The following is a 25039-nucleotide window of genomic DNA, read 5'->3' on the forward strand; positions in this document are numbered from 1 at the left end:
CAATACTACCGTTAGCTGCCACAATGCTGCCCATCCAGACAACTCCAATCTTTTATTACACCGTCTGCAATACCCATCAACATTACCAGCCAAAGTGTTTCCCAAACCAGCGTACCCAGAACAATATAATTTTTTAGAGGGGGTTATGCAGGATTAGAAAAACATATTGGGGGAACTTATTAAAGGAGAAATCCAAAATTTTTTCTATCCAAGAGAGAATACACCTCGGCACTACTGACCAGTATATACAGCAGCGTGTGAACTGTGACTAGTCCGCCCTCCGGTAAGAGTGGTGCTCAATCATCAGCAGGCATAGATGCATGGCAACAGTATCTTCATGTAGAAGTTAAAGATGAGGCACTCACCCATCCGTCAATAATTAAGTCTCTCTATTAAAATTTCATTGGGCCAAGAGGAAGCGTGAACGTCCTCACGCGAAACAGGCTGTCGCCCGTTCACTCACTTGACCGCGTCCTGTGTTCCTGTGATGAAATTTAAATAAAGCAACTTAATTATTGACGGATGGGTGAGTGCCTCATCTTTAACTTCTACATGAAGATACTGTTGCTAGAATTTTTTATTTTTATTTTAAAATCCATCAGGGGGAGGGGGAAAATTCATAAGGAACAACTACTTAAATCTCCCTGTGAATCGCCGTGCTAGAAGGCCCGGGACCCTCACCGAAAGCCATTTTCCTTCAAGTTGTGATGACGTCACGACCTGGGAAAATGCCTGACCCGGCTGATGGACTGGCCGCTCAGCTAATCAGTGACTGGACCGATGTCCCGCCCCAGTCACAGAGTGGCTGAGCGGGCTGCCAATCAGCTGGGTCATGATTTGGTGGAGAAGAAGATCCCGGAGGCTGGCGGGGATCCCGGAGCATTGATCCAGGGCTGGACAAGTACAGGGACTGGTGAGTAGTAGTGGTTATTATGTTCCCCCGTTTCTTCAAAAAAAAAAAAAAAAAAGATGCAGCCCCAGACTTCTCCTTTATGTACTTACACCAATTTCTCTTGTAAACGAGCAACAAAATTTTGCGCAAAGGTATAAATGGTACCAAACATCTTGTGCCATTCTGTGCCCTTTATTGTATATTTCCTGAATGGCCTGCAAGACACATACGATTACATCTATTCCTATGTTCATGTAAACTATCCTTTCATGCATAAGTATTTTTAACTCAATAGTGACTTGACTGATTAAAAAAAGATACGTCAAAAGCGGCGACAGGTCATCCTTAAAGGGGTAAACCGGATGGAGTTTTATTTTATTATTTTTTTTTGCCATTGCCAGTTTCCCAAGCGTCTGGTCTCTGCCAAGGTACTTTTCTTTAGTACTTCTGGTGACGTGCCATGTGGACAGGAAATGCTCAGTGGGTGATCTCTATGCTGGGCGGGCATTTCCGGTGTGGAAGGCACATCACTAAAAATAGTAAAAAAAAAAAAAGGACAGCAGGGGAGACTGGGGGCTCAGGAGACAGGTAACGGTGGAGGAGTGGGCAAGTAAAGAGTATTGGATTCGCCACATGTTAAAAAAAAAAACACCTGCTTTCTGGACAACCCCTTTAAAGGGGTATTCCCCCAAGAGCTAAAAAAATATGCTCCCAAACCTAGCTGGTGTTACTCACCAAGTCCCCCTGAGAATTTTGAGCTGTCTCCCGTATTTCTAGCTGCTTCTGTTCCATAGTTACAAGTTTTTTAAAAAGCCGATCTACATCCAACATGGTGCAGGCCAGAAAACTACATCTCCCATCATGCAATGCTTATGCTTGATTGGTCCTCCATGATGTAGCAGAGTTGAGTGAGTTGCATAGCAGAGTGGAGTGTGTGAGATAGTAGCGTGATTGTGTGACATAGAAGAGTGGAGTGTGCAACATAGCAGAGGGGAGTGTCAGTGCCGCGGGTGAGCCGGGGGGCGGGGAGGTGCGCAGCAGGTGAGTTCCGGTGGGGGGGTCAGATTGAGGCCAGTGAGCTCCGGGGGGGGGGGGGGGGGGTTGGGGGCAGATTGTGATCAGTGAGTTTCGGTGGGGGGGGGGTCGTGGTGTTTGCAGATTGCGGACGGTGAGTTACGGGGGGGGGGGGGGAAGGGTGCCGAAGCTCTGCCAAGGTACGCGTCGCCCAGGAAGTCGGAGTGCCATGGGTGAGTTCTGGGGGGGGGGGGGGGGGAGGGGGAACACGTCAGTGCCGCGTGTGAGTCCGGGGGTGCCGGTGCCGCGTGTGAGTCCGGGGGTGGAGGTCCCGTACACCTCCAGCATAGTCTCACCGGGCGGGCAACATCAGGGGCCACGGGTGAGCTCAGGAGGGGGGGCACACAGGTGACCTGCGGGAGGGAGTCGGGAGACAGTTATCAGCAGCAGCTGTCAGTGTCCTCCCTCACTTCAATGGGCAGGGATAGAAGCACTAACCCAGCCCATTGAAGAGACTGAGGACACGTGATGCCGTCTCGGAGGGTGAGGGCCAGGAGCAGGGAGCGTGTCGGGTTGGAGAGCTGATGATTCTATGCATTCGGTGGGGGTGAATGTACCTAGATAACAGCAAAACTGTGCAGAATCCATTATAAATTGATATTGGAAAGATGGAAAGCAAAGAAATTTTTTGGGGAAAACCCCTTTAAGCACTATCCAGAGTGAATCAGTGTATGGGCATGGTGGTTAGGTAAAATACTGAGCTTAAACTATGTTAGAGAAATCCGGGTCAGTGTAAATAGAGATGAAACATTCCTGTATTATGGCTCATTTGGAGAAAGGATCTTACTATGTAACTTTAGCACATGGACATGTAAACTTTGTTCTTTGCAGTTGCAGGCAGCATCTGCTTCTTTCTCCGTACAGAATAATATATACTTCTCTATTCAGCACTAGCCTAGAGGTGGCGAGGATACTGAAAAATCCCATGCCATTATGTTAATGGTGAGGCGGTGCACAATGAGCCCCATTGCATTGAAAAAGTCAGCGAGTGTTAGAATTTCTTTGGAGTGTTGCCAACTTTGCAGATGTCCCGCGGGCTCCATGGAACCATTGTGTACAAGACCATGGTAGTGCAGCTGACAAGTGCTCGCTACCTAGTATCGTATAGTTGCGAAAGCAGAGAGTAATAGTAACAAGAAAGAACGTAGAGTTACTGTGTAACATCGCACAAGCATTCTCTGTCCTGGCATTTATGTATATCGCTTGATCATTAAAGCGCTGAATCATGGTTATTAGTCTAGGCTTGGATCTAGCATTTGTACGTTCTGCAATGGCTGGTGTCAAGTCTTCATTCATTACTATGGGTCAGTGCTTTAGCCATTAAATGCTGTGCTTTAAAGCCAGAGTTTTAATCATTTGTGTGACATTACCCTTTCAATGTGGCGTGCCGGTAATTCTTTAAAATAATATGAGAGCCAAGATTACGCTACCACATCGCTCCACAGTTAACAAGCTTAGAGCGTCTAGGAAATACATGTGCCAGTTTGAGACCGCCTGAAGATGGCAGCTTTGCTCTCTTTAACGTTCTTTAAAAGCAGTTTTGAATTTTCCCTTTAAACCTACGTTTGTAAGGGGTTTAAAAAAAAGACAGACAAATGGAGTAACGCTTCTGATTTTTATGCATGAGTAGAGAAATTGCAAACAGACATAAAGGGAGGCAGAAAAGTTATCTGACACTGCAAGATCCTTGTGCTGTAGTTTTATTAAACGGCTGCAGCTTCAAGACAGCCACCCCCCTCAAAGAAAAGTATACCATTCATCTGTGGAACTCACTAATAAACTTACTGAACTGCTCTGCTCCAGACAGTTTTAGCATCAGGAAAGTTAACATTATACTGTTCTCCAGCTGATTCCTGTTCTCACAGTGCATAGTAATATATTGGCAAAGTTTAGAATTTAGACATTGAAAACACTATATTAGATAATTCACCTTAAATTTACTGTACATTTTAAAAGGGTCCTTTGGAACATACTTCTTGATTAGTTAAAGGGAATCACATTAAAAATGCCTATTAAGCTAGGGAAATGTGCTGATGTATCACCGGGCACACTTCCCATGTCCCTATCCCCTGCATCTCTGCAAAGTAAAACTTGTAAACTTTCTTTTACAAATTGGCACACCATATGTTAATCACCCCCAAGTAGTCATCTGGGCAGCGGGCCGCTTGCAGGTAGTCACAGTCCCCTGGGCGGTCCTGCGATATAATTACGCCCTTCTAGGCCTCCGGGGGGGGCCTTCAAACAGTAGTGAAGCCGTGACGTCATCCAGGGGTGTGCCGTAGCACACATAGTCACACCAACCTTCTCATCACGCCGCCTACAGCACAGAACGGGATTCGCGTGATGAGAACGTCGTTGCAGCTAGAGACATTTATGTGAAGTGTGCTGGGTGATTTATCCCTAGCTAAATAGGCATTTTTAATGCGATTGGTTCCCATTGAAGCAAATGTACCACTAGTACATAAATAGCCGGCGCTGGTGCAGGGATGTTGGTACCGCAGTCCTTTATTTGAACCTCAGCCCGGTTCCCATGCACGGCGCCGGTCTATTAACAAGCACTGACCCGGCATGAAGCACTGGAGGCAGGCCGGCCATCCCCCAGTGTGACGATTTGCCCTCCAGTGGTTCAAATAAAGTACCAGCATCCCTGCGTCAGCGCCGGTCTATTCATATAAAACACAAAGAAGTGATGTTCTAGTGGTACATTTGCTTTAAATGTACATAAATGTGTTGGTTTTAAGTTTAGAACGTAACATCTCTGTTGGGGACAAAATTGCTATATGGCATCCTGTGCATTGTCCAAGCATTTCCATCTTCTATTATTGTCGAGATCAACTTCGCAGGGCTTGTTTTCCCTTTTAGGATGGCTAAACCTTTATAGAGTGGGAGGGTTCCCATAGCTTGTGACCCTGTAGAAGCCAGAATAGAGAGCTGCTTTATAGTGGTGGCTCCCATGCTGGTGGACTTGAAAATTTCTCATCTTAATGACCACCATGTAATACTTCATTTCCCCTGCTCTGGTTGCTGCATCTCCGGGCAAAATCAGTTGTGATATGGGAGCTAGAGATGAGAGAACCTGGAGCATGCTCGAGTCCATCTGAACCCGATCGTTCGGCATTTGATTAGCGGTGGCTGCTGAAGTTGGATAAAGCCCTAAGGCTATGTGGAAAACATGGATATAGTCATTGGCTGTATCCATGTTTTCCAGACAACCTTAGAGCTTTATCCAAGTTCAGCAGCCACCGCTAATCAAATGCTGAAGATCGGGGTCGGATGGACTCGAGCATGCTCAAGGTTTGCTCATCTCTAATGGGAGCCTTACCTGGCGACAATCTGGTGATTGATGTATCATGACTTTTAGCATATAAGAACCACAGTACTTGGATCTAGCAAACTACTTTGGGCGAGAAAGACATTACAGAGAATAACAAATAACAATGGTAAACATTTTATTGGTAGCTAATTTAGGAAGCTTATTTTCAAATACTGTTAAAAAAGGTTTTCCCATCTCCCGATATGCTAGGGCTATGGGGTTATTTTCGGAATAGGTCTTATTTATGGAGAAACACAGTAAGCTCCTACACTGTAGCCCCACTCTATGTCGTAGTTGCCCGCCGTACTGTATGCCCCACTGTTGTTAGGCTCCCCAGTAGTAAGGGCTCCAAACTGTACACCACCCTCCTCCTTCTGAAGTAAGGCACCCCATAATGTATACGTCACTTTCCTCTCTGTAACTGTACCCCCATACTACATGCATCCCCTCCTGCAGGTAGTCCCCATACTTTATACCTCCCCCTCTATATTTTGCCCACACTCCCTCCATTACTCTACATTGTCCCCTCCTGCCTCCCCAACAGCTTGTCCTGACCAGGTGGGGGCGGAGCATATCAAGTCTGGCCCTGATTGGCTGATGCTCACTACCCAGTGTCAGGGATTTGGTCAGCTGACTATAACTAGGGCTTATATTTGGAGCAGAGCTTATATTTCAAGCCTACTCCAAAAAGCCTGCAAAACTAAACTAGGTCTTATTTTCGGAGAAGTTGTAAGAAGAGGATGTAAGAAAGGAGGAAATGCAAAGAAAGAAAAAAGAAGTGAGAATATGAGATCAGATAGTAGCTACATGTGATACCAGGCTTGACAAGTCAAAAATAAAAAAAAAATGTAAATTTATTAAGGAAAAGAATACAGACAATTAGAGCAATGTGACTTAGCGCATTGGGCGAATTATCGCCCCGTGTAAACGCATCATTACACAAAGCGATTATCAGCCGTTACGGCCAATAAACGATTCATGTAATAGAAGACAAAGATCAGCCGACATGCATGATGTCTGCTGATCGTTGTCCTTCAACAGGCTGAAACACAAACAATCAGCCTAGCAACGACCTGCTGCTGTCGCTCGGGGTAATAGGAGCGGCGGCAGCAGACAGCTGCTACCTCCTGTGGGCAGCCCGGATGATCCAACGATTGCCCAGGCAGCTCCTCGCACCTCCCCCCCCGCATTTTCCCACCTGCTGTTGGTGCGTGTAATAGCGCTGCCAGGGAGCTGGGTACGAGGAGCAAGTGAGCGCTGACCTGACAGGTTGCCATCGCTAGCTCCTCTAAAACAGTCTGTGAAGTAGGGTCTTTATATCCATTGGGTGTTAGTGTGCGTTTACACGAAGAGATTTATTCGACAGATTAGATAAAGCCAAAGCCAGGAACAGACTATAAACAGGCAACAGGTCATAAAGAAAAGACTGAGATTTCTCCTCTTTTCAAATCCATTCCTGGCTTTGGCTTCAAAAATCTGTCAGACAGCGGTCCACAGATCGCCTTCCTTCTAAAAAAGACTTCTCTGACCATAGACGAGTCACATGATCATCAAGAGGACAGGGAAAGGAAAAAGTCTTGTGCTCTGAATATTATTGTTCTACAAAGTGCTAGACAGATTTGTAGTTTTTGAAGAGCAGTGTTCACACCTGAGTAATTGATACCTCTGGCTGTTCAGCCTTTTTCTGCAGTTTCCGACAAAGCTGCTTTGGTGCACAAAAGTGTCTGTAGAAGTCAACGCCCAAGAAGTCTACGGAACGCTGTTAAATAATTTACTAGTCATTAATATTTCTATAAGTTCTATTTTTTTTGTATTACATTTAGGTGTTCATTAGCGTCATTTTTTTTTCTCCTAACAAAGCATTCCCATGAATGATGACCCCATGTAGTTAACATGCCTTTTCAACTTGCTCCGTAAGCGAGTCTCCAGCTCATTTTCTAGATCTACAAATACTTTATTATTCTGCTCTTTTTGTTTCTCCAAACCAAGTATTGATTCCAATTTTTATGATACAGTGAGATGTGGTAGATGTATGAATGACTACTACCCAGGAGTTTTACTGTCTACCTTTCATGCGTTGCGTTGAGATGGGAATGTGCCCCAGGCAAAACTGAGAAACCACAGGGTAGCTTTGTGAATGCATAATCACTTAGCAATCTCTTGATTTTAGCACAAGCCACAAGTACATTGATTTGTGTATTTTTTATTTTTTTTCATATGAATGCATTAACCAGCAGACCTTTAATTTTGTCCATGAGATCTGGGGAAGGTGTCTGTCCTTGAAACAAATTGCACCGGCCCTGGAACAATTCTATTTCATCTAAAACAACAAGGTTTACTAAAAAACATAAGTTAAAGAATTATTATTATTATTATTTATTATTATTATTATATGATTTTTTTCAAATCAACTGGTGTCAGAAAGCTATACAGATTTGTAAATTACTTTCATTAAATAATCTCCAGCGTCTAGTACTTATCAGCTGCTGTATGTCCTGAAGGAAGGGGTGTATTCTTTCCAGTCTAACACAGTGCTCTCTGCTGCCACCTCTGTCCATGACAGGAACTGTCCAGAGCAGTGGCAAATCCTTTCCTGCTCTGGACAGTTCCTGGCATGGACAGAGGAGGCATCAGAGAGCAGAGAGAGTCAGACTGGAAAGAAAACTCCACTTCTTGCAGGATGTACAGCAGCTGATAAGTACTGGAAGACTTGAGATTTTGTAATAGACATAAATTGCAAATCTCTGGCACTTTCTGACACCAGTTGATTGGACAGAATTTTTTTGTTGTTAACTAACTACCCCTTTAATTATCCTTTTGGCTTTCCAGCACTATGCATTAATAGAAATGCACACCTTAGCTCCCTCTCTGGGGGGAAACAAATGGATTATATTACAGAAGGAGGACATGGAGGCCTTCCTGTGAATCTGCAGTAACAAGGCCTTCAAATTCATCCATCAGCGCAAAAAAATTCCCAAATCTGTATAACTTGCTGGCACACGTTAGTTTGACAATATTTTTTTCCTCTGGATCTGTTTATCAACAAGGGACCTTATAGGCATTGTCCCGATAACTTTATGGGTGCATTCACACGTAACTGATTTGCTACGGATCCCTGCCCTGTACACTTTATGGACAGACAAACTCGCAGGGGGATGGACATACCACTTTGAGTATGTCAGCAGCCCGCCCCGTTACCCGCCCTGCCGCCGGAGCGTATACATCACCTGCTTCCTGCTCCAGATTGCTTCGGGGCTCCTGAAGAATGTGATGTATAAGCTCCGGCGGGGGGGTGGGTGGGGGGGTGGTGTCTGCCCCCATATAGAGTGTACAGGGCAGGGATCCGCTGCGGATTCTTTACGGTCCGTGTATTTATTTCCTCCATGGTATATGTAATCTGTTCAAACAATGTAACTTTTCTATTAATCACGGCCGTTGTTGCAAATTGCAACACCGGCCGTGATTAATAGAGAAGATACATTGCATTGAAGTCCGAGGATCCCCAGTGGCCGCACATAAAACTGACATGTCAGTTTTGTGCGGCCGCTATTCATTGAATAGCGGGTGCATAACACTGCCAGTTTACACAATGGAAATTGCGGCTCTGGACACACTTTACATTGTCAACTATGGTGAATTGGGATGTGGGCACACACTGATGTGCCCGCATCCCAATTTATCAGAAATGAAGATCATCCAGCCAGTCCTGCAGTACCGGCCGGGATGACCTTCACTGACACCAGCTGCTCTGTGACACGGCCAGGTCACAGAACAGCCGGTGTCACACAGCGTGTAAACCCGGCCTCTAGCTGTACCCATGTTCTCCAGGACTCCCTAGGGCTGCATCTAACTTCTTCAGACACCGGGTGTCAAATGCTGAACGCTCAGGTTCAGCCGAACCGAAATGTTTGGCAGGTTTGCTCAACACTAGCCTTGGGTATTTAGTATTGGCTAATGGTCACTATATTAACAAAAGATAAATAGAATACCCAGAGACAATTGAAAATCCTATTACATAAAATCAGTGTGATTAAACCTGTAAACATAAGGGGTTCTGTTCTTGCTGAAAAAGAAAGCTAAATTCCAAGGAGTACTTCTAATAAACTATGGGATTATAACATGTTAATGGGCTCGCATGCTTTGTGTCTTGTGCTTTTGCTGTCTTTGTAATTTACTGTGCATATATTTTCGCATATGGAATCTCGGGCAGGAAGCGAAGAAAAGCAGTCACGTAGCGCAGAACGTTAAATTACAGCTAGTCATGTGAAATTATCAAGATCTATTGATGCATCCCCAAAGCAATGAAGAAGTTGCTGCTGCCAGCATTTTGGATTTTTGGATTTCTTCTATAGATTGCTTTATAAACAAGGCAAGGTAACAGAAGTGCCTTGACTAATTCTTCTTAAAGTAGCAAAGGCATTTAATCTCTGTATCTGGAGCCATTAAGTACAAATTGTGTTTATTTATTGGCTCTTTGATGCTGATGAACTATTTTCTTGAGTAAATTCTTGTAGTAAATCAGCTATTCACATGGTGGCAGTTTCACTCGGGAGCAAAATATTATTATTTCCCACGATGCAAATTAGTTTTCAGCTAGCGCTGAAAGACACATGAAAAATCTAAAATCAAAGGGATTGAAGGAGCTGGGCGTCTGCATAATCATTTGGGAAAGGGAAACGGCTGATAGGCTGATTCAGCGCTAAGTACTGTATGTATTGTAAGCCTAGGTCGCAGCAGTTGTGTAGGCTGTTTCCCCATTTTGTAGCATTCACATACCTCTATATAAAATCAAGGATGTATACAGACAGGATTTGCAACACATGCAATTTTTTTTTAATGTTCAAAGATTCTGTAGATCAGTTAAAATTTTAACCTCAAATTAGTAGTCATCATTATTAGACGACTTCCAAAATACAGTGGTACCTCGGTTCTCGAATCTAATTGGTTCCGGAAGGCAGTTTGAGAACTGAGCAGTGTCTTCCCATAGGAAATAATGTAAATGTGTTTAATTGGTTCCAGCACCCACCAATAATTACCTACAGTTCCCATATATTACATTGTATAGTGCCCAGTTTAATCTATACAGTACATTACAGAGCAGCACTATACTGTACAGTACATTATACACAAGAAACATTCAACAAAACCAGCAATTATAGTACAGTAGTCACTGACTCCTCACTCATCCTTTACTGTATAGAGTCCCTCCATCCCAGCACTGTAACAGGAGATGGAGGTGCACTGTCTGTACTACTTCTGTACTATATATGCACTCCAGCAGTCTTATACAGCACTGTACTGTATGTGAAGCCCCACCAGTGCTAAACTCACCAGGTACAACCCACCATCCACACTCGCAAAAACGTACAGATACCAAGTACTTCAAGACTAGGGCCCGAGAAGTGCTTGAGAACCGAGCAAGAGTTTGAGAACCAAAGCAAACTTTCCTTGAAAATACAGTTTGAGCTCCAAGGAGTTTGAGAACCGAGGTACCACTGTACATTGTAAACGGTGCTTGTTTAATAATCTGTGAATAAGTGTAGAAAATGGCATATACACAGTTGACATCTGATCCTGAATTGCAGGAACAAGCTTTTATAAGGCTTGGGCTAATTCTACTTGCAAATCGCCTGCAAATTCTTGTTGATCTATTCTCCCATACAATTGTTTGGATTGAAAGTAGAATCAGAAAGCAGAAAGAGACGGAGGAGAGACTATATTCTTTATATCAAATGTACCATCAGGTACGTCGGTTTAAATTTTTTACATGAATAGATTGGTGCTGGCGTGGGGATGCCGGTGCCGCAGTTCTTTTTCTTTTTAACCCCCACACAGTTTCCTAACACTGAGCTGGTGTATTCCCGAGCCCTGGCCTTGCATGAAGTACCAGAAGCGGGCCCACCGGCCCCCATTGTGGTGAAACCCCTCCCCTCTGGGACGCAGCTCCATTAAAATTAATAAAGCTGCATCAAGCTGGGTCGGGCCCAGTGTTACCTTTTTTTGCTCCCCAATGTTCTCTTCCACAATGTCCACATGTTTAAGAAGTGTATATTCCGAAATGAGAGGGAGCAGGTGCCAGTCTCAATCCATCGAATGTGAGCAAAACCACACCCCACATGATGACCAGTAGTTGCATGATGTTTCTTTAATTTAAAGCGACTGTACCCACAATCTGACCCCCCCAAACCAACTGTACCTTCAGATAGCTGCTGTCCTGGGGTCCGTTCAGCAGGTGATGCAGTTATTGTCCTAAAGAACAACTTTTAAACTTGCAGCCCTGTGTCAAATTGGCGTGGCCTAGAGTGTCTATGCCCAAGGCTTGCACTGCCTTTCCGACCTTCCTTACCATAAGGAATGTCCCAGGCAGGATTTCTTCTACCTGTTTGAACACTGCACATGTGTTGGATAGTTAGGGCACCTTTGCTGTGTGACAGACAGGTGATGAATAGGAAAAATGCTGCCTGGGGCATTCCTAATGGTGAAGAGGGTGGGAAGGAGGGACGGAGAGGCATTGCAAGCCTAGGGCATTGACACTCTAGGCCACGCCAATTTGACACAGGGCTGCAAGTTTAAAAGTTGTTTTTTATGACAATAACTGCATCACCTGCCGAATGGACTCCAGGACAGATCTTGGATTAAAAGCAGCTATCCGAAGGTGGTTTTGGGAGTGGGGAAAATTGTGGGTACAGAGTCGCTTTAAGGGAATCATTGGGCAGCTGGTTGTCATCGCATGTGAGTAACACCAAACAACTGGCCCTCTATCATCTCTAAAACTAATACACTGTCATCAGCCTTCAGCAGTGCATCACTATTACATGCAGTGATGCACGGCCGATGATTTTCAAACATGCTGAAAGACAACGATGAGTCAATGATCAGCTCCTTGCTGATCGATTTTATTTTATTTTTTTTATTAATTTTCTGTTAGTTATGACATATTCTGCAGCAAATCAAAGTTATTACATAGTTATAAACCATGCGAACAAACCTTTAGGATACTTAATAGAGATGAGCGAACCTCGAGCATGCTCGAGTCCATCCGAACCTGATCGTTTGGCATTTGATTAGCGGGGGCTGCTGAACTTGGATAAAGCTCTAAGGTTGTCTGGAAAACATGGATACAGCCAAAGACTATATCCATGTTTTCTACATAGCCTTAGGGCTTTATCCAAGTTCAGCAGCCACCGCTAATCAAATGCCGAACGATCGGGTTCAGATGGACTCGAGCATGCTCCAGGTTCGCTTATCTCTAATACTTAACTATGTAGGTGCTTGATGGCTTGTACAGTTTACTGCAATACATATGTATTATCAAAGTACCAAACTCCTGTTACAGTCTGTCAGGCTTTCATAGGAATCTTATCATGGCAGCCATAGGCTGGCAGTCTTATCATGGCAGCCATAGGTTCATTAGCACCTTGGAAGTGCCTATTGGCCACTAACCATCTAGACACCATGGTTGCCACTGACCTTGAGTGTCCACTGATGATGAAGAACGTTAAGGTGTTAAAGGTATTAAAATAACAGCTAAGTTTACTGGTGCATGAGCACTTAGATTACTTTACATTTTATATTATTAGGTTATTGTTAAAGATATTATTTATTCCTGGTGCCTTCTCACAGTTGCCAAAGATAAATTCCATTATTTTGTTAACCATGCCAAACAGGATCTTATTAATGCAATGGAACTCAGATATGACAGAATACTGGAATACACCTTTAAAATAGACGAAGCATTAGTCGCTTTGGGTTACGGCACCTTCTCCTGTCCGTAGCTGTGGGCACATTTCATTTATTTATCTCAGGCCTATCACCTCTACAAAAATTATTATCCAGCGTGAGCTTCCTCTCTAATGCATCTACAGAGAACAGAAAGATTAATCTATTTTCTCCTAGAGGTACAGTTTAGTAATATATTCCTTGTCCCAGTTCCCCTCTGCTGGCGTTGATCCCTTTTCTTCTTTAACAAACAGCCTTCTCATCCGAACCTAGCTATCAGTCAAGAGATTTATTTATCATATCAAGGCTGCAGAATTGCGGGTCCTACAAGGTCTCTGATATCAGCACGACTGAAAGGTGCTCTCACTTTCTTTTATTGATTCGGAGGAAACTGCGCCCACGATGACAGAAACAAAGATTCCCAGATTAGTCTTTTGTCTGGCTTCTTCCTGAGTCTTGCATCTGCTGGTCTCGGGCCAGTAAATCTATTTGAATGCAAGGTCACCCAGGGTGTGGATTGTTGTTATTATTGGAGGGCCCAATTTTTCCCAGCTGCTGCATAAAACACCAATGACAACATGACAGTGTCTAGCAGACCAATATTGAGCGCGCTGATTGACTTCTGCTTTTCAAGCCGGCTGGATCTAAATTTAGTTCCTGCGTATTTTCCTCCTTTCTCATTTTCTCTCGCATGGCACAGTAACATTTGATTAAATTGCTTAGTCTGACTTATGACTAGGAGGTGGGAGACGAGCCATTTGTGGCATGTGTTGTGGATGGTGCTTTACCTAAATTGCCTCATAAAATATACCAAGATTCCCTGCTTATACTTTACTTATTAAGCTCATCACTGTGTCCTATATTAGGGAGAAAAAACAAATCTCAAGATCATACTTCACAGTCATTCAAACGACATGGTAACTTTAAAAAGGCTGATATTGTAATTTGAGGTTCGTAGGCCCCAATGCAAAATCTGGTGTCTTCTTGAGTAGAAGTGGGACCTTTGTGCTCCCTCAGGTATCGGGCCATGGGTATGACTGCTAACATTGCTCCTCATAGAATGATGGGAGCTCCAATGATCCTGAAAACGAATCAATTGTCTCTTGAATGAGTTGAGTGGCAGTGTGCAGCCATTATTCCCTTCATTCTTTAATAGGCTGAAAAATGTTTGTATGCACTGAGCTCTGTTCAGAAGCTCCATGGAGAATGAACGGAGCATTGCTTGGGCATGCATGTTTCCACTCTTTTTATTTGGTTGACCTTTGACCTATGCTTTTGGGATTGGTGGGGGTTTGACCACCACTGGTTGGTTTTCTTATATTCTGAGGATAAGAGATAATGTTTGATCGTGGGATAAACATATATATATACACACACACATACACACCTACACACACACACACACACACACACACACACAAACACAGTCGTTTTGGCCTTATTAGCAATATGGGTTGGTTCACACAAACTGTATTTGCAGTGGATTTCACGCTGCAAGTTCACAGCAAAATCTGCTGTGATTCCTGGCACTGTCATTTTGAATAGGTTAAAGAAGAGCCCATGGAGCCTCAAAGAGTGTCGAAACTCTTCCCTCCGGGAAGGACCCAGCTAAGGGGTGGCTCCTGTAAGAAAACCAACGATATTAAGTGGCCCTATAAGTCAATGTAATGACAAGGGAAAAACCAAGGCCAGGTAACCATCCACATACAGCTGTTTCGGGGTGTTGCCCCTCATCAGTGTTGAGCAAGATTCTGGCTAGGTGGGGGCAATGCCTAGCAGAGCCACAAGAGAAACAGATCACTGATCTCAGGGAGACCAGCCAAACGATAACACTGCCGGCTGCTAGTGAATGCGCTCAATGCAGTGAAATCCTGGGTGCATTGCCCCCTGGGAAACTTGAATATGCAAAAGAAGAGCCCGTGGAGCCTCATCAAAAAGTCTCAAAACACAGGACTAGCCAGATATGCCTCCCGAAAGGACCCAACCAAGGGGTTGCTCCTGTAAGGAAACCACCAAAACCACCATATTAAGTGGCCCTATACGTCAATGTCATTTTGAATAGGTTTATATACTCAGAGTGGAGATTTCATTCCGCTGTGATTATGTATAGCCCCATCCCCCTTAACCCATGGTGGCCCAGAGAATACTTTATCGATCCACGTTTTGGCCTGCTTCTGCGGCTCCTGGCATCCTGATGTTTCGCTCAGCCAATCAGTGTGCTGTCCCGCCGCAACCACTGATTGGCTGAGTGGGACGTCAGGATGCCGGGAGCGACAGAAGCAGCACGGAGAGCGGACCTGTAAAGTATACACTGCCGAGGGTTAAGGGGGCTTGCACTTTACATACTCGCAGTGGAATGAATATCCGTGTAAACCCATTCAAGCTGACAGTACCGTAAATCACGGCGGATTTAGTTGTGGAACTTGCAGCGTGAAATCCCCTGCGATTTGCTACGTGTGAACCCACCCTATGTAGTCATGTCCAGACCTTTTTGGATAGTGACACAATGTTTAGAATTTACCACCACAATAAATAAAAAACGAAGCCATCAATATGTGTGTAGATTTTCAGCTTTAGTTCCAAGGGTTTAACAAGAATATTGCATTAACCATTAAGGAATTACACCCATTTATTACACAGTCCCTCCATTTTCACATTCACAAAAATAATTGGACAATTGACTGATAAGCAGCTTCATGGTCCAGTGAGGCTGTTCTCTTGTTGTTTCATGACAAATTAAGGAGATAAAATGCCTGGCGCTGATTCTAACTGTTGAATTTGCATGTGGTAACTGGTCGTGGGAATTCTTAATATCCAGTTCAAGGAGGCGTCAATGCAAGTAATGCCTGGACTGCAATTCGACATTTTGTAGTTCTGTAGCTCAATGTTTAAATAATTTTTTTGGGGTGTGGAACCAATTTTCTGCATTTTAATGATTTCTAATGGGAAAATTTGCATTGGTTTAATTTGAATTACAATCACAGTCCCAGAACAAATTATGTTCGTAATCCAAGACACCACTGTATATTGGTTTGTCCAGTTACTTTTGAGTTTGTGAACATGGAGAGATTGTGTAAAACAGTGAACAGCAAATTCAGGGAGAACTCCTAGTGGCTAAAATTTTTGATATCCTTTCTGTGGTAGGTGTTTTTTTTTTTTAGAGGTAAGCTAGTGAGCAATCTTGCTATTACATTAGCATACATTGCGGGGGAGATTTATCAAGGTGTGCCCCTGGTGTATACTTCAGAAAAGGGGCAAATTCGCCCCTCTTCCATGCCGTACGCCAGCCTTATCCCCTGCTCCCCTAATGGGCAGGCAGGGAGGGGTGGTTATGCGGCAAGGTTGGCCTCCTCCCATGCCAGATTTATCATAAATTATGCCAACTCCCAGGTGTAAATTATGACACAAGTCTGTAGACTTGTTGCACAGTGCCTGCGCCAGGTGCCGGGCCACCTGACTTTACTTAGAGCCTCTTAATAAATGAGACACGGGGGGAGGCCACATTTCCTCCTCAACTTGCCATGCCCCGCTGTCTGCTCATCACACGAGCAGGGTGTACAATGGGGGAAAGGTGCAGTCATGATAGATTCCTGCCATTGTGTCCCTGACCACTCTGAAACTGATATTATGGCTGCTGTGATGGTAGTCACTCAACTAAGGAAGTACATAGGGCAGAAAACAAACATACAGCAGTCTGTCTGCAGGAGGGTAGCATATGTGTAGAAAAAGGGGTAGAAAAAACCCTGTCCAGGTGAGCTGAGCTACGGGTGAAGCAAGAGGAAGAGAGATTCCATGACACACAGCATGGCGTCCAGTGTACGTGTGGGAGGGCACATATGTGATGGGAATAAAGCCATAAGTGAAAAGTGATTCATCATAGTAATGAAATGAATTGTATAGTATGAATACACAAATAGAAGTCAATGGATCTGGTTCTTTTTAGCAAGGTGATCATCGTTTCTTTTTTCCTCTCTGATAGTAGATGGAAATACATTTGTTACGCACGTGTAAGTTGAACCTGTTTTGCTAGGTGACCAATGACAGCGATTAAATATTGATCAATGTCAAAGACGTAAGAAGCAAAAAAAAAAAAAAAAAAAGGCCTTCTGAAAATAACCTTGTACGTATATATTGCATCGAGCACAGATTATGCAAATCTTGCCATTTTCTCTTGGGCGTCGTTTCATAATTACCCGATGTCGAGCCGGTCGGTTTGGAGTGGAAAGATCTGCACCTCGGCCGTAATAAATGGTACCAGCCCTGGCTCAGCTGTTGCCTAATGATTGCTTCTTGTATTATGCATAGCCTGGTGAGCCAAGCATGGTTACGCTTCACCGACGGATACAGAGACGTTGGTTTGTTCTGTAAAATTAAAACTTTCCACATGCATACTATAGGATTTTGCTTCCATGGTGCTCTTATTATTGGTGCAAACTTTTATAGTACGAGGACGAGAATATTATTCATAAAGAGTCTTGTGCCTTATCTTTACTTGTCCAAGCCGCTTGGTTTCTTGTATTTCCACTGGTACACTCGGTTACGTTCTTACTAATGTGCTATCTGCATGATAGCTATAACAAATTATATTGTGGTCCACTATGATAAACAGATTGTAATATGCCATACAGTAATCCTATCCTATTATAGTATATCACATTATAATCAGTTATAGCTGACAAGAGTGCACAGGAGAGCCAGACCTGGGGAAATGCCAGAAGCCTTTTAGAGAGATCAGCAGCGCTAGACAGTACCTCGCTGCAATTATAAGATAAGTATGGTTATTGTCTTGTAGTGAAATAAGTTATGCTAGAAGAAGGAGACTGACAGAGAGGGGGAAAAGTTTCCTCCTTACGAAAGAGTGATCAATCCCAGGTGCTTTATGAATAGAGGTGGCTCTGACATTTATAAGCAATGCTGTTAAAGAGTAATAGGTACATTGATGTGTGATAGAGAATATGCATGATTAAAAGAGTATTACACCCTGTCGATCAAAGTCTGGAGGTGTTCCCTGGGCATATAAGCTAAGATTTGCTTGTTAAAGGGGTTGTACAGGCTTAAAGCGAATGTATCATCAGGTAAATTGCTTTTGACGGAACGTCGCAGTCCTTTCCCCAGCACCGGCATGGAGCACTGGGGACAGGCACAGTGTGATGAACCCCCCCCCCCCTCCCACAGTGACGTAGTTTATTGATTCTAATAGAGCAGCATCACTGGGTGAGATCGTCACACTATGCTCTGTACCGGGCCGCTGCTTGGGAATAGATACTTGATAGCAAAGTATTTGCATCAACGTATTCAATTAGTCTTAAAGGTATATTGGTTTGTCCAGTTACTTTTGTGTTTGTAAACATGGAGGGACTGCGTAAAATAGTGAACAGCAAATTCAGTTGCTGAGTGGGACGTCAGGATGCTGCCATCTCGCCTAGCCATGCCCGCTGCCTACCCATCAGACAAGCAGTGGGGGAAAAGGTGTAGTATTGATAAATTTCCCCCATTGTGTGCCTGACCCCTCTGAAACAGATATTATGGCTGCTGTGATGGTAGTCAATCAACTAAGAAAGTACATAGGGCAGAAAACAAACACCAGTCTGTCTGCAGGAGGGTAGCATATGTGTCGAAAAAGGGGAGAGCACCCATGTCAAACTCAACAGAAAAACCCATCAGAAGACGCTAAAATTCTAAATTCTATGGAAAACGGCATTGTAATGTTTAATATAGAAATCAGAATAACAGTTCTAGAATTTTTTTTCTACATTTTCAAGTCAATTGAAAATTGACTTTTGGTATTCTCATATCCCTATGTTCTGTTATGTTATAGCAAGTGCAAATGTAAGAAGTTTCGCAAATAGCATTTGGGCCCTCTTCTCCTTCCTTTATTTCATAGCTTATGGTTCCTGAACACTGCTCTCTGCTTTGAGTAATAGTAATGAAGAGCTAATTCTCAGTATTGCTGCATTCCTTCCTAGCTCCTCCTCCCCCACCCCTCCAAAACAGGAATTGACAGTGGGTTGTGGCCATGCCTAGCTGAATCAGCGAGATGAGAATTCCTTTTTAAATTTTTTGAACTTGCCATTTTTTATTTCTGAAAAATTATAGAGACGATCAATATATGTGGTTTTGTGGTGCTTAAAGGCTCTGTGCAAAAAGACACAGTTTTCCCACCAATACCCTGTGCATAGGTGATAAATGTATGATGACTGTGAGCCCCACTGTCCTTAGCTTCTCTGTTAGCTGAATAATAGAGCGGTACGGATTGCATTGCTCCCTGCCTGTGCAATTTCCTTCATTCTAATGAAATGCAAAGGTGTTCTACCCACGTACTACGATTCTCAGCTTGTTCCCTGACTTCTGCCTGTCTGCTGGTTCTCCAGACATCCTGACTTCTGCTTGTTACGAGAGAACCTGACCTTCTGTCCGTTTAATAATTGTGATTGAACTCACCAGCCCTGGTCGTGTTCTTTCTGTCTATATTTCTCATCTACCATTCTTGTACCATACATTGAAATGGAAAATCATCAGCTCTTGCTAACAGACACTAGAGTCAAGATTGCTGTATAGTAGTTAAAGGGTGAAACTTGGGAATCTCCCATTTTCCACTGCTCAGTTTAGTCCTAGTTTATGTGACTATGCCCACCCCTAAGTGTCCACCACTGAGCCTGTATATGCCTATGGTGAACACTGGGGGCACTGCATGGTCACATGCTCCTCCATGTCGGCCATCCTATGGACAGACTCACCACAGAGCAGGACAGCAAAGCGTGGAGAAGGGGAGCCTGATATTAGCTCTATGAGGTACACAGGGAGCTGCTGTCAGTAAGGGCTGTGAGTACACGTACTAAGGCTATGTTCCCACAGCATAAGAGACTGGCCATTCCGTGACCAGGCCAGGTGTCAGAAAACTGACATGTCAGTTGTTTGCCTGGCCATGTGGGATCCCGGCCGGAGCATATACTATGTATATACTGTAGGCTCCGGCCGGGATCCAATTGACTGCTATTTAACGTATATTTCCGTAATAATCATGGCCGTTGTAAAATGGTCGTTTTACGATAATATACGTTGTGTGAACATAGCTTAATACTGTACAATGAACTATTTTACTATAAAGTGGCCAATCCCTATAAATGTCTTTAAATGACCAACGTCAGTATTATTGTGTCAACTGATAGCAGCCGTTACACCCTGGGCATGAAATGTACTCTTCTCCTTAGCATGCTTTATATATCTAGAGCACAAATTTGCAATATACAGTATGTATATGTGGCCAATCTCATAAAGGAGCTTGTGATCTATCTCCCATCACTCCCTGTTCAATAAAGTTTCTAGATTTTTCTGAAGTGTTCTACAGTTCTGACACAGCTTGTTTCCTGACCTTGTCTCTCTTACTGTTATGAGAGAATTCTGCCAGCCCTGACCTTCTGACTACCAATTGTGAGTAAACTCTGCCTGCCCTGACCTTGGCCTCACAACAATTCCCATCTCAGATTTTGGTACCGTGCTTTGGAATCTACAGTTGTCAGCTGTTTCTAACAGTGGCGTGGGACCTGGGGGTTTCCTATAGTGGCAGCATAACATACTGTAGCTACAGACAATCTGTTTCTAGCTGTTTGTTACTTATTCTGATCCCTAAAGCAATATCGGAAACATTACATGCTGAGGTACCCAGTGTGCACCTGGTTCTCCTGAAGAAGAGTCGCCCATATTCATGAGGGGCTGCCGACCTGCAAATGACAGGTTATTCCCTATTACTATGCTAAGAAAGAAACCACCCAACCAACCATCAGCAGGAGGGCAGGGACAGCAGCCTCCTGAAGGTTTTCTTCCAGTGCCCAGGAGCCCCCTGGGTATTTCAGCATGTAAGGTCTCCTATACTGCTCTATATATTGGAATAAGGGCAGCAGAACTTTGGGTTTGTTATTTTTTTTCTATAGATTCTGTATTGTAGTGCGGTGCAGTAATTATTATGAGTACTATATACATTTAGCCAAGTTATTGTAAGTGGTGGTCCCTGTCCATGGTGCTGATTATAGACTATAGTAATATGACTCTCCTCCCTGTCCTGTCTCTTTTCAGAAGTTTACAGAATACTCATAGGCTAAAAATGTTGTATGCACAAAGTAAATATATATATATTTTTTTAAAAGCAAAGATTGGATGTTATTCTTTAACTTCAAAGGGATACACTGGCTAAGCAGGAAAGGTTTTTTATGGGGGGGGGGGGGGGCTGCTGCTTTGAACAGTTCCTGTCTGAGAGCACTGTGTCAGACTGGAAAGAAAATACCACTTCCTGCAGGACATACAGCAGCTGATAAATAGAAGTAATTTACAAATATGTTTAACTTTCTGACACCAGCTGATTTGAAAGGACACCGTTGATTTAAGGAAAAAAAACAATTTTTACTTTTGCCTTCTAAGAGCCATAATGCTTTGATTTTTCCACCAACAGGGGTGGCTGGGGCATCATTTTTTTCCCACAATCTCTAGTTTTTATGATTATGTGAAGCAGTGGGAAATTCTTTTCGCAAGCTTTAAAAAAAGTCAATTTACCAGTTAATTATTCAGTTTCTGCCATTCTCTCCTCTCTGTCCCCATATTGCTCTGTTAGTCTCTCCCTGCTCTGCTGTAACTGCCTGCTGTCATCCTGCTTTTTCTTCTCCTCTTTGTCCCTATATCGCTCTGTTAGTCTCTCCCTGCTCTGCTGTAACTGCATGCTGTCATCCTACTTTCTCCTCCACACACAGCCGACTGGCCACCTCCGTTTCCAAACCTCCTTATATAGAGGGGGAGGGGCTGACATCACAGAGGGGCCTGCAGCTGATTGGATAGGCGCTAGGGATTATGGTTAATCCCTTTCTCCCACCCAGTAATGCTCCAGACAGAATGTGCAGCCACCATTTTGTCTTTCTGCAAATTCCCTTAACGAATCAGTGGAGTTTTAATGTCGCAAAATGTCGCATTGCAGTCCAGGCATTACTTGCATTGACACCTGGAATTTATGGCATAAATGTATGCCATATGTCCTTAAAGGGAACCTGTTACCAAGACAATTCTATCGCCATCATGTTATAGAGCAAGAAGAACAGAGCAGATTGATAAATACAGTATATTTGTAGCAAAAGATTCAGTAAAGCTTGTAACATGTAGATTGAGATATATATATATATATATATATATATATATATATATATATATATATATATATATAAACCAGTTTGCTCAACCCCTTCTTTTTTTATTACAAGATGCCGATAGCTCAGGTAGCATTTTCATGGTGACAGGTTCCCTTTAAGTTCCCTTTACTGTACATTTACGCCATATGTTGGGAAAGGGTTCACATGTAGATGGAGTATATATGGTAACGGTTCAAATAATGAATTCAATTTAATAACAATAAATATTACTATTCATTAGTGCTCTGCTACTTATCCTGCTAGTTAGATGTTGGTCAACATTAAATCATATGTATGTTGTTTATTTCAGATGGTACATTCCATTGTTCAGCCTGATATTCCTTATGATGCTGTGTTACCTACGGATAATCTATGTGGCAAAAGAAAGGGTAATGTCTCTTGTATTTTTACATTTATTTTAATTCCATGAAATAACTACTTGCTATTGGACATCATATAAAAGAAATGAGCTAGCACTCACCCGTTTCTTGAAGTTTCACTGCACTTTATTTTTCATTGTTCATATAAAAAACTTCGGTGCAAACACTGCCGAGCGGCAGTGTTTGCTCGTTTTTTATACGAATTCTTATTTCTTTTATATGATGTTCTATTGAAATAACTGTACCTGTGTATATATATATATATATAGAGAGAGAGAGCACCCCGTCTGCACAATATTATCCAGAGAGTCCTCCCAGCCTATTCCAGCTTTGTTTGCCTAGTAGTGCCAACCGCTTCGTCTATCTTTGCAGTTACTACTTGCTATTGGTTTACTTGCGTCTATAACCTACATACCCTTGCAATTCCTAATATCTCCCTCTGTGCCCTCCTCTGTATCTACATTGATGCTCTCTGTCCTGACTTGCATGCTTTTCTCTCTCTCTTGTATACAACCTCCCCCATTCCTGCTACTTTCTGAAGACCTGTTCACATTATGTTAATTGTGTTTATTGAAAAATGCTCGCATAAGTGAACATAAAGTGTAATACTCTTCACCTCGTAGCAGCCTGTGGTGAGGAGAAGGCATATGTAGCTCTCAGTGTGAGACTCATGTTATGAGATAGGAGAATGAACAACAGGGTAGTGGTAGGGAAAGCTAAGAACACAAAGCTCTGTAATGCCACCCACTAAACACAGTTACTGAGATAACATGCACAGTTGCAGAAATTATGCAGAGTAAATATTCCAAATAATCATGTTAGGCTCAAGATTTATATGTCAGGGCCCTGGGGACGAAAGATAAAGGACAATTGGGCCCTTAACCCTTTGAGGACCCGGCCCAAAATGACCCAGAGGACCGCGCAAATTTTGATCTCTGCGCTTTCCTTTTTTCCCTCCACCCATTTTAAGAGCTCCAGCACTCTCAGTTTTCTATCTACAAGGCCATGCAATGGCTTCTTTGTTACAGGAATAGTTGTACTTTGTAATGGCGTCTTTCATTTTACCATAACATGTATGACGGAATCCCAAATATATTATTTATGAAGATATAAATAGGTGAAATCATAAAAAAGAATGCAATATGGTAACGTTTGGGGGGTTCCTGTGTCTACATAATGCACTATATGGTAAAAGGGACATGTTACCATTATTGTATAGGTCAGCCCGAACACAACCATATGCAGGTTACACAGATTCTCTAATGTTATATTTTTTAATGAAATCCTTTTTTTTGGCAATTAATTATTAATAAAATGGGCCTATTATGACGTTTGTAACAGTTTTATTTTTTCACCTACGGGCTGTATGGAGTGTCATTTTTTCCGCTGTGATCTCTAGTTTTTATTAATACCATATTTGTGAAGATCAGACGTTTTGACCACTTTTTATAAATTTTTTTAAATATATAATGTAACATAAAATCGGTAATCAGCGCACTTTTTCCCTCTTTTCATCTATGTCATTCACCGTTCGCAATGACGCTTGTTATATTTTAATAGATCCAACAATTACACACGCTACGGTATATTATATGTTTATTTATTTTTATATGTTTTATTTATATAATGGGAAAGGGGGGTGATTCAAACTTTTATTGGGGGAGGGGTTTTGGGGTAGTAGTGTATTAGTGATTTTAACTTTGGGGGACTTGTACATACACTACTTTCATTTTCTACACTGATCATTGCTATGCCATAGGCATAGCATTGATCAGTGTTATTGGCACTCTGCTCATTGAGCCTGCCTGTGCAGGCTTAGTGTAGCAGATCGCCGATCGGACCGCACGGAGGAAGGTGAGAGACCTCTGGCGGTCCGTTTTACCCGATCGGTAAGTGACAGGAGTCTCCCCCTGCCACTTACACTTAAACGCCGCGGCCACGCGGCGATCGCGGTGTTTATGGAGTTAATGTCACGCTCCGGAGTGCGCTTCATAGCACAGGACGTACCGGTACGTCCAGGGTCGTCTGGGCACAGACTTCCAGGACGCACCAGTATGTCCTATGTCATCTAGGGGTTAAAGTGACACTGTCACCCCCTTTTTGCATTCTGACCCCTCTACACAGGTGTAAAGGGTAAATTCAGCAGTTTTCATACCTTATTTTACATCACACATCATGGTGCTTGTTCAAGTAAAAAGTCATCTTTTATCATCTGCAGATTGTGCTAAGTGGGCAGGGCTTCACAGCATCGTCCGCCGCCCACAGCATCACCGTAGGCCCCGTCCCTCCGTGATGTTACTGGCACAAAGGACCTGCACCCTCGATGCCCTTTGGTATGGGCCGACCTAGAGGAGGTGGGGCCTAGACCTTTAGGCCAGCCTGTTCCAATTGTCGTCACGGGGGCAGGGCTTATGTGCCAATGATGTCACAGAGGGGCGGGCCTAAAGCAGTGCTCTGGGTGGGGCTAAGTGGTGCAGTTGCTAGAAAGGCC

The 25039-nt window shown here is 43.3% G+C and overlaps 1 protein-coding gene across 5 annotated transcripts in view; it reads left to right on the forward strand.

Annotated features, from left to right (window-relative positions):
* The window catches only part of LOC138767870 (uncharacterized), a 341381-nt gene that overhangs the window by 208987 nt on the left and 107355 nt on the right, over window positions 1-25039 (forward strand). For all 5 annotated transcript variants that reach the window (XM_069945717.1, XM_069945715.1, XM_069945720.1 and 2 more), the window contains one exon: window positions 22479-22557. In XM_069945717.1, the coding sequence (XP_069801818.1) occupies window positions 22479-22557 (79 nt within the window). The remainder of the gene's footprint in view (window positions 1-22478; window positions 22558-25039) is intronic.

The sequence above is a fragment of the Dendropsophus ebraccatus genome, chromosome 11 (assembly GCF_027789765.1).
Source record: "Dendropsophus ebraccatus isolate aDenEbr1 chromosome 11, aDenEbr1.pat, whole genome shotgun sequence".
Lineage (NCBI taxonomy): Eukaryota > Metazoa > Chordata > Amphibia > Anura > Hylidae > Dendropsophus > Dendropsophus ebraccatus.